Source organism: Somniosus microcephalus, chromosome 2 (genome assembly GCF_052327205.1).
Source record: "Somniosus microcephalus isolate GS21.2 chromosome 2, FLI_Smic_1.0, whole genome shotgun sequence".
Classification (NCBI taxonomy): domain Eukaryota; kingdom Metazoa; phylum Chordata; class Chondrichthyes; order Squaliformes; family Somniosidae; genus Somniosus; species Somniosus microcephalus.
Genome location: NC_140988.1, coordinates 336,987,607 through 336,997,757, shown reverse-complemented (window position 1 = coordinate 336,997,757; position 10,151 = coordinate 336,987,607). Strand labels below are relative to the sequence as shown.

The 10,151-nt window shown below is 43.3% G+C and overlaps 1 protein-coding gene across 5 annotated transcripts in view; it reads left to right on the top strand.

Moving 5' to 3' along the window:
* The first annotated feature begins 4,817 nt into the window (after positions 1-4,817).
* Positions 4,818-10,151, top strand: part of haus1 (HAUS augmin-like complex, subunit 1) — a 43,791-nt gene continuing 38,457 nt past the window's right edge. Inside the window, exons 1-2 of one of the 5 annotated variants that reach the window (XM_085975400.1) lie at positions 4,833-4,953; positions 7,300-7,461. Coding sequence is in view for 3 of the 5 variants with exons in the window: in XM_085975401.1 (XP_085831527.1) it covers positions 4,933-4,953 (21 nt within the window). In the remaining 2 variants the exon portion in view is untranslated. Of the gene's footprint in view, positions 4,954-5,197; positions 5,350-7,299; positions 7,462-10,151 lie in introns of those variants that run through there. The other 4 variants (XM_085975401.1, XM_085975398.1, XM_085975397.1 and 1 more) reach the window with 4 other exon arrangements.

Below are 10,151 nucleotides of genomic sequence, written 5' to 3'. Positions count from 1 at the left end.
CCAGTTCATTAATATCTTCCTGCAGTCTACAGCTTTCTTCTTCATTATCAACCACACAGCCAATGTTTGTATCATCTGCAAACTTCTTAATCATATTTCCTACATTCAAGTCCTACATTGATATATACCACAAAAAGCAAAGGACCCAGTACTGAGCCCTGCGGAACCCCACTGGAAATAGCCTTCCAGTCATTAAGATGGAGAGTGAAGTAGTTGACTCAGAGACTAGGGTCCTGAATTTAAATAAAGGAAACTATGATGGTATGAGGCGCGAGTTGGGTAGGATGGATTGGGGAATGTTACTTAAAGGGTTGACGGTGGATAGGCAATGGCAAACATTTAAAGATCGCATGGATGAACTACAGAATTTGTTCATCCCTGTTTGGCATAAAAATAAAACAAAAAAGGTGACTCAACCGTGGCTAACAAGGGAAATTAGGGATAGCATAAGATCCAAGGAAAGGACATATAAATTGGCCAGAAAAAGCAGTAAACCTGAGGATTGGGAGCAGTTTAGGATTCAGCAAAAGAGGACAAAGGGATTAATTAAGAGGGGCAAAATAGAGTATGAGAGTAAGCTTGCAGGGAACATAAAAACTGACTGTAAAAGCTTCTATAGATATGTGAAGAGAAAAAGATTGGTGAAGTCAAGCGTAGGTCCCTTGCAGTCAGAATCAGGGGGATTTATAATGGGGAACAAAGAAATGGCAGACCAATTAAATACATATTTTGGTTCTGTCTTCACAAAGGAGGACACAAATAACCTCCCAGAGACGTCGGGGAACATAGGGTCTAATGAGAGGGAGGAACTGAATGAAATCAGTATTTGTAGGGAAATGGTGTTAGGGAAATTGACAGGATTGAAGGCCGATAAATCCCCAGGGCCTGATAATCTTCATCCTAGGGTACTTAAGGAAATGGCCCTAGAAATAGTAGATGCATTGCTGGTCATCTTCCAAAATTCTATAGATTCTGGAACAGTTCTCATGGATTGGAGGGCAGCTATTCAAAAAAGGTGGTAGCGAGAAAACGGGGAATTATAGACCGGTAAGCCTGACATCGGTAGTGGGGAAAATGCTAGAGTCCATTATAAAAGATGTAATAGCAGAGCACTTGGAAAACAGTGACAGGGTCGGACAAAGTCAACATGGATTTACAAAAGGTAAATCGTGCTTGACTAATCTACTGGAATTTTTGGAGGATGTAACTGGTAGAATAGATAAGGGAGAACCAGTGGATGTGGTGTATTTGGACTTTCAGAAGGCTTTCGATAAGGTCCCGCATAAGAGATTAGCGTGTAAAGTTAAGGCACATGGGATTGGGGGCAAGGTACTTGGATAGAGAACTGGTTGGCAGACAGGAAGCAAAGAGTTGGAATAAACGGGTCTTTTTCCGAGTGGCAGGCAGTGACTAGTGGGGTACCACAGGGATCGGTGCTAGGACCCCAGCTATTCACAATATATATTAATGATCTAGACAAGGGAACTAGATGTAATATTTCCAAGTTTGCAGACGACACAAAGCTGGGTGGGCGTGTGTGCTGTGAGGAGGAGGCCGAGAAACTCCAGTATGATTTGGACAGGTTGGGTGATTGGGCAGATGCATGGCAGATGCAGTATAATGTGGATAAATGCGAGGTTATCCACTTTGGTGGCAAAAACAGGAAGGCGGATTATTATCTGAACGGCAATAGATTGGGAGAAGGGGAAGTGCAACGAGACCTGGGTGTCCTTGTGCACCAGTCGCTGAAGGTAAGCATACAGGTGCAGCAGGCGGTTAAGAAGACAACTGGTATGTTGGCCTTCATAGCGAGAGGGTTCGAGTACAGGAACAAGGATGTCTTGCTGCAGTTGTACAGGGCCTTGGTGAGACCACACCTTGAGTATTGTGTGCAGTTTTGATCGCCTTATCTGAGGAAGGATGTTCTTGTCATGGAGGGAGTGCAGCGAAGATTCACCAGACTGATACCTGAGATGGCAGGAATGACATATGAGGAGAGATTGGGTCGATTGGGCTTATACTCGCTGAAGTTTAGAAGAATGAGAGGGGATCTAATTGAAACTTATAAAATTCTAACAGGACTAGACAGACTAGATGCAGGAAGGATGTTCTCGATGGCGGGGGAGTCCAGAACCAGGGGTCACAGTCTAAGGATAAGGGGTAAGCCATTTAGGACAGAGATGAGGAGGAATTTCTTCACCCAGAGAGTGGTGAACCTGTGGAATTCTCTACCACAGAAGGCAGTTGAGGCCAATTCATTAAATATATTCAAGAAGGAGTTAGATATATTTCTGAAGGCTAAAGGGATCAAGGGATATGGGGAGAAGGCAGGGACAGGGTACTGAGTTTGGATGATCAGCCATGATCTCATTGAATGGCGGAGCAGGCTTGAGGGGCCGAATGGCCTACTCCTGCTCCTATCTTCTATGTTTCTATGGTCGATTACCTTCTTTACCCAGAAAGTGGTGAGGATGTGGAACACGCTACCACAGGGAGTGGTTGAAGCGAATAGCATAGATGCATTTAAGGGGAGGCTAGATAAGCATATGGGGGAGAAGGGAATAGAGGTTATGCTGATAGAGTTAGATGAGAAAAAAGACAGAAGGCAGCTCGAGTGGAGCATAAACGCCGGCATGGACTGGTTGGGCCAAACGGCCTGTTTCTATGCTGAATATCCTATCATCAGAACTGGAAAATGTTAGAGATGAAACAGGTTTTAAGCAAGCACAGAGGGAGAGAAAGACGGGAGGGGAGGAAAGAACGAAAGGGACTGTCTGTGATAGGGTCGAAGGTAGGAGCGATTCAATGACAAAAGGGATGATTTTGTGAGGCAAAAAGGGGGTGGTAATGGAACAAATACTTTGGTTCTGTCTTCACAAAGGAGGACACAAATAACCTCCCAGAGATGTCGGGGAACATAGGGTCTGATGAAAGAGAGGAACTGAAAGAAATCAGTATTTGTAGGGAAATGGTGTTAGGAAAATTGATGGGACTGAAGGCCGATAAATCCCCAGGGCCTGATAATCTACATCCCAGGGTACTTAAGGAAGTGGCCCTAGAAATAGTAGATGCATTGCTGGTCATCTTCCAGAACTCGATAGACTCTGGAACGGTACCCATGGATTGGAGGGTAGCTAATGTTACCCCACTATTCAAAAAAGGTGGTAGAGAAAAAGCGGGGAATTATAGACTGGTAAGCCTGACATCGGTAGTGGGGAAAATGCTGGAGTCTATTATAAAAGATGTAATAGCAGAGCACTTGTAAAGCAGTGACAGGATCGGACAAAGTCAACATGGATTTACAAAAGGTAAATCATGCTTGACTAATCTACTGGAATTTTTTGAGGATGTAACTGGTAAAATAGATAAGGGAGAACCAGTGGATGTGGTGTATTTGGACTTTCAGAAGGCTTTCGATAAGGTCCCACATAAGAGATTAGCGTGCAAAATTAAGGCACATGGGATTGGGGGCAAGGTATTGACTTGGATAGAGAACTGGTTGGCGGACAGAAAGCAAAGAGTTGGAATAAACGGGTCGTTTTCCGAGTGGCAGGCAGTGACTAGTGGGGTACCGCAAGGATCGGTCCAAGGACCCCAGCTGTTCACAATATATATTAATGATCTGGACGAGGGAATTGGATGTAATATCTCCAAATTTGCAGACGACACAAAGCTGGGTGGGAGGGTAAGCTGTGAGGAGGATGTCGTGAAACTCCAGTACGATTTGGACAGGTTGGGTGATTGGGCAGAAAAATGGCAAATGCACTATAATGTGGATAAATGTGAGGTTATCCACTTTGGTGGCAAAAACAGGAAGGCAGATTATTATTTGAATGGCAATAGAGTGGGAGAAGGGGAAGTGCAAAGAGACCTGGGTGTTCTTGTGCACCAGTCGCTGAAGGTAAGCATGCAGGTGCAGCAGGTGGTTAAGAGGGCAAATGGTATGTTGGCCTTCGTAGCAAGAGGGTTCGAGTACAGGAACAAGGATGTCTTGCTACAGTTGTACAGGGCCTTGGTGAGACCGCACCTTGAGTACTGTGTGCAGTTTTGGTCACCTTACCTGAGGAAGGACGTTCTTGCCATGGAGGGAGTGCAGCGAAGATTCACCAGGCTGATACCTGGGATGGCAGGAATGACGTATGAGGAGAGATTGTGTCGATTGGGCTTATACTCACTGGAGTTTAGAAGATTGAGAGGGGATCTCATCGAAACCTATAAAATTCTGTCAGGCCTGGACAGACTAGATGCAGGAAGGATGTTTCTGATGGCTGGGGAGTCCAGAACCAGGGGTCATAGTCTAAGGATAAGGGGTAAGCCATTTAGGACTGAAATGAGGAGGAATTTCTTCACCCAGAGAGTGGTGAACCTGTGGAATTCTCTGCCACAGAGGGCGGTGGAGGCCAGTTCATTAAATATATTCAAGAAAGAGTTGGATATATTTCTTAAGGCTAAAGGGATCAGGGGACATGGGGAGAAGGCAGGGACAGGGTACTGAATTTGGATGATCAGCCATGATCTCATTGAATGGCAGACCAGGCTCGAAGGGCCGAATGGCCTACTCCTGCTCATATCTTCTATCTCATAGAGTCATAGAGTTTTACAGCACAGAAAGAGGCCCTTCGGCCCATCGTGTCTGCGCCGCGTATCTATGTAAATAAAGAAACAAAAGAGGATTTGTAAATGGCAACAGCAGAATCATTGCTGTCCAAGAATAATGGGAGCAATGGCTGTGATGCTGGGCTCATTTTCAGCCTTATTGTTCTTTCCTCTGTCAAAGGAGGTCACATTGCGCCTGTGGATGACGTCACCAGAAAGGGGCGGGGAGAACTCAAAGGATCCTGGGTAACCGGGCCTAAAAAGATGGCGGGAAAAGCCGGGAGCTTCTTCGGTGGTTAACCGGACCTTTATGTCTTATTTAAAAAAACACTAAAAATGGATTCCAAAAGCGCCAAGGTACAGTTTTAAAAAAAAGTTTTCCCCACACTTTAAATGTTTAACAAAAAACGCACCAAAGTGTAACGTTAGAATTCAATTTTTAAAACTATGGAACATATTTGCGGCGGATTTTTTTGCGCCAGTGCCATGGTGACGGAAGTCCCGCCTACCTACCACCGTCTGATTGGTGGTCCTTGAGCGGCAGGAGATTGACGCGCAATGTAATTGGACGGCGTGATTGTCAGTCCCCGTTGTGTCGGAGGGAGAGACCGTCCCCGGAACAGCCGGCGGGCGGGGGCGGCGGCGCTGGTTTTTGAGACATTTCACAATTGGCACAAATCAAAACATTTACATCGGAACTCGAACCCGTTACTTTAGAATTGTCTTTTTCCTCAGCAAGAGCTACACATATTGGTGAGGGTTTAAAGGCTGGGTCATGGTAAAAGTTTACTGAATTACATCGGATATACTGCACAGAAACAGGCCATTCCGCCCGACTAGTCCATTCCGGTGTTTATGCTTCACTCGAGCCTCCTCCCGTCTTTCTTCAACTAACTATCAGCATAACCCTCCATTCCCTTCTCCCCCATATGCTTCTAGCCTCTCCTTAAATATATCTATACTATTCGCTTCAACCACTCCCTGTAGTAACGAGTTCCTCATTCTCACCACTCTTTGGGTAAAGATATTTCTTTTGAATTCCCTATTAGATTTCTCGGTGACTATCTTCTATTGATGGCCTCTAGTTATGCTCTTCCCCACAAGTGGAAACATTCTCTATGCACTCTATCGAAACCTCTCAATTTTAAAGACCTCTATTAGGTCACCCCTCTTTTTTTTTCAAAAGAGAGACCCAGCCTGTTCATCCTTTCCTGATATGTATACCCTTGCATTTCTGGTATCATCCTTGTAAATCTTCTATGCACCCTCTCCAGTGCCTCTATATCCTTTTTTATAATATGGTGACCAGAACTGCACACAGTACTCTTAAGTGTGATCTGACCAAGGTTTGATACAGGTTTAGCATAACTTTTCTACTTATCAATTCTATCCCTCTGGAAATAAATCCTAGTGCTTGGTTTGCATTTTTAATGGCCTTGCTGACCTGTGGCGCAACTTTTAGTGATTTGTGTATTTGTGAATTGCTGGTGTTTCTTGGGTTCCCAGTCAGTGGCCACATCTGTTCATCCAGCCAGAAAGAAAAAGAAAGACTTGCATTTATATAGCGCCTTTCATGACTTCAGGACATCCCAAAGTGCTTTACAGCCAATGAAGTAGTTTTTGAAGTGTAGTCGCTGTTGTGATGTAGGAAACGGGGCAGCCGATTTGCACACAACAAGCTCCTACAAACAGCAATGTGATAATGAGCAGATAATTTTTTTGTTATGTTGATTGAGGAATAAATATTGGCCAAATAAATAAAGACCCTAAAGTCTTAATCTTATCAAATTCTTAAACGATTTTGCCTTTAACCTAATGTGGAAGATTATTCCATGCATCAGGTGCTCTGGCCTAAGTTGGCCTTTTGCTATTTTGAATCTGTGCTCATTGTTACACTTTAATTTGAATTGGTGTTCTGCAGATTGGTGCACTTTAATCCCCAATACAGGAAAGAAGAAATAAAGAATTTTGTCTTGATAGTGTGTCTATCAAACATTCCAAAGTACTTCTTCAAATGCAGTTAATTACTTTGAAGGGTAGTTACTACATTTATGAAGCGAACCTGGTAACCATTTTATGTAATGAGATGAAAGACCAATTCAAATGATTTGATGGTGTTGGAAGCTTTTTGGTAGAAGTTGTACAAGTGACCAACCGATAGCTAAAATACACGTGATTGCCAATCATCTTTTTTTCGTGGCTGTCAACGCCTGGGCATCAAATCAGCAGAAATTCACAATCTTGGAATATCCCCATGAAAGACAACGTGCAGTGCGTTCCCCCACTGCACAAGGATCAGTAAGTAGAGAGCTCGGTTGCGAGAACAACTATAAAATTACTGCTTCAGGCATTTTAAAGTTTGTTCTCGGCATCTGTGTGATGCTGGTAAGGTTGCATTTATTGCCCTTCCTTAGCGCTGAGAAGGTGGTGGTGGGCCTTCTTGAATTACTGCTGTATTTGTGGTGACTCTGCTCCTACATTAGTGTTGAGCAGGGTTCTTTAGGTTGTAATTGGCATACATATATGATACTTTGCAGGCTTGCAAGAGCAATTGGAAGGGAACAAAACATTTTTGTTCTCACAAGAAACATCTTGAGCAGGTTGTGGCTTTATAATGAGATCACTGGGCATTGTAATGCACAAAGCAACCCAATGCATGTGTTTGTTGATTTTCATAAGGCCTCGGCCTACTGCTTCATTTAGGTGTCATGAAAAAGCTGGAACTTATCTGGAAAGTGTACTTCAGCTTCAAGATCTTTGTATGGGTAGTTGGGCGATCCACTGAACCCATCATTCTCGAAAGAAGAGCGAGACAAAGGTTATCCACCGTCAACTATCCTATTTGATGCTGTCTTCATTGGAATTGTAAAGGACAACTTTGAGTTTAATTTCTGAAATGTGTTCCTGTTTGCAAATATTGTGCTGTTGACGGACTCACTTGGGATCTACTGCGTTCCACTTTTGGCTTCAAAAGCAGAATGGTGGAAAATGCACCGTCAACATCTAAATTTCCTGGAGTGGGGGAGAGCCATGTTCCCAGACCCTCTAGGAAAGAAATCTTGCACCTTCAGTGCACACATCCCTCTTTGTAAATTTCTAAGTGCACCTCTGAAGAAAAAAAAAGTCACATTTATTTTTCCTGTTGCTAGTTGGACAGGTTGGGTGATTGGGGCGATGCATGGCAAATGCAGTATAATGTGGATAAATGCGAGGTTATCCACTTCGGTGGCAAAAACACGAAGACAGATTATTATCTGAACAGCAATAGATTGGGAAAAGGGGAAGTGCAACGAAACCTGGGTGTCCTTGTGCACCAGTCGCTGAAGGTAAGCATGCAGGTGCAGCAGGCGGTTAAGAAGGCAAATGGTATGTTGGCCTTCATAGCGAGAGGATTCGAGTACAAGAGCAAGGATGTCTTGCTGCAGTTGTACAGGGCCTTGGTGAGACCACACCTTGAGTATTGTGTGCAGATTTGGTCACCTTATCTGAGGAAGGATGTTCTTGCCATGGAGAGAGTGCAGCGAAGATTCACCAGGCTGATACCTGGGATGGCAGGAATGCCGTATGAGGAGAGATTGGGTCGATTAGGCTTATATTCGCTAGAGTTTAGAAGAATGAGAGGGGATCTCATTGAAACTTATTCTAACAGGACTAGACAAACTAGATGCAGGAAGGATGTTCCCGATGGCAGGGGAGTCCAGAACCAGGGGTCAGAGTCTAAAGATAAGGGGTAAGCCATTTAGGACAGAGATGAGGAATTTCTTCACCCAGAGAGTGGTGAACCTGTGGAATTCTCTACCACAGAAGGCAGTTGAGGCCAATTCATTAAATATATTCAAGAAGGAGTTGGATATATTTCTTAAGGCTAAAGGGATCAAGGGATATGGGGAGAAAGCAGGGACAGGGTACCGAATTTGGATGATCAGCCATGATCTCATTAAATGGTGGAGCAGGCTCGAGGGGCCGAATGGCCCACTCCTGCTCCTATCTTCTACGTTTCTAACTCCTACTTTTCATGTGTCATCAACAGAAAAACAAACTGAAATGTGGCATGTGATCCCAAGCAGTTATAAATACCCTGAAGACAATGTAATAAAAAATGAAGAAAATGTTATAAATAATTATAATAAAAAATGAATTTAACTTGTTCAGTTGTCTTGAAGCAGTGGCCTTTATTCAGGGCTTTTTTCAGTTGTACGTTTTTTCTTCAGTTGTCAGTTTTTAGGCTTGCTTGTCAGCTTTTGCGAGTCTTGTAGTTTGGCATGTATGCAGACAGTAAACAAAATAAGCTTTTATATTTTTTAACTTTGAGGCGGTTTCTTTGCTTGTTTCTAATGTCTCTGCTAATTAACTACTTCTTGAATTGCTGTGAGATTGTGGCTTTTGACGTGATGGTGCTTGTTTTGGGAAAAATCAATTGTCTTCCCCCTCTACTCTCCGCTTGACGTATGCTGGGATATGGTTGAATAAGTTGGGGCAAGTCTCTGCACATTGTACACAACCTGTTCAAATTACTGATATTGCTGAGCTGAAGAGCATCTTCTCATTCCATAATTTTAATGTATTTGTTAGAATATGAAGGTTGGAGACCAAGAACCATTGTGCAGGACACCAAGGTAGAAAAGAGTAAAAGAGAAGCTGAGGTAAATTTAAAAAAAAAGCAATCAGGTGACGACAATCTCAAGTTAAAAAAATCTGACAATTGTAATTATAAAGGAGGTAATACATTTCACAGTTTTGAGATCCTGGGGAGGAATTCATTAAAAGGTCCAGCAATGCCTTGATTTTTAAAATTCTCATCTTTGTTTACAAATCCCTCCATGGCTTTGCCCCTCTCTGTCTCTAACCTCCTCCAGTCTTACAACCCTCCGAGATCTTTGCTCTCCTCCAATTCTGGCCTCTTGCGCATCCACGATTTTAATCGCTCCACTATTGGTGTCCGTGCCTTCAGCTGCCTTGGCCCTAAGCTCTGGAATTCCCTCCCTAAACCTCCTTGCCTCCATGGCTCTCTCCTCCTTTAAGATGCTCCGTAAAACCTACCTCTTTGACTGTCCTAATATCTCCTTATGTGGCTCGGTAGATAATTGCTCCTGTGAAGCGCCTTGGGACGCTTTGCTACGTTAAAGGCGCTACAGTATATAAATGCAAGTTGTTGTTGCATTTGCAGTATTTTGCTTTTGTTTCAGACTGATGAGTATTTATTTCAACAAAGTGAGGGTTAAATAAAAATGATGTGTAATGTGTAGAAAGATATGTTTGTCACTTCGGAGGAACAAAGAGAACAGTTCAGAGGAGCACTGACAATAATAGTGTTGAGTAGCTTTAGGAATACAGAAAGTTTGATTTAAGAGAAGGTGGTGAGGCCAGGAATGTCAATAGATGAAGAAAGACTTAAGGTGAATCCATCAAAGATGTGGTTGTTGTTGGTTAAAGCTGTGGGGCACTTGAAGAAATTGGGTCGTGGGAAAAATACAAGAAACAATATTTTTATTGCTCCATTATGGCTGATCATCCAAATTCAGTACCCTGTCCATGCCTTCTCCCCATATCCCTTG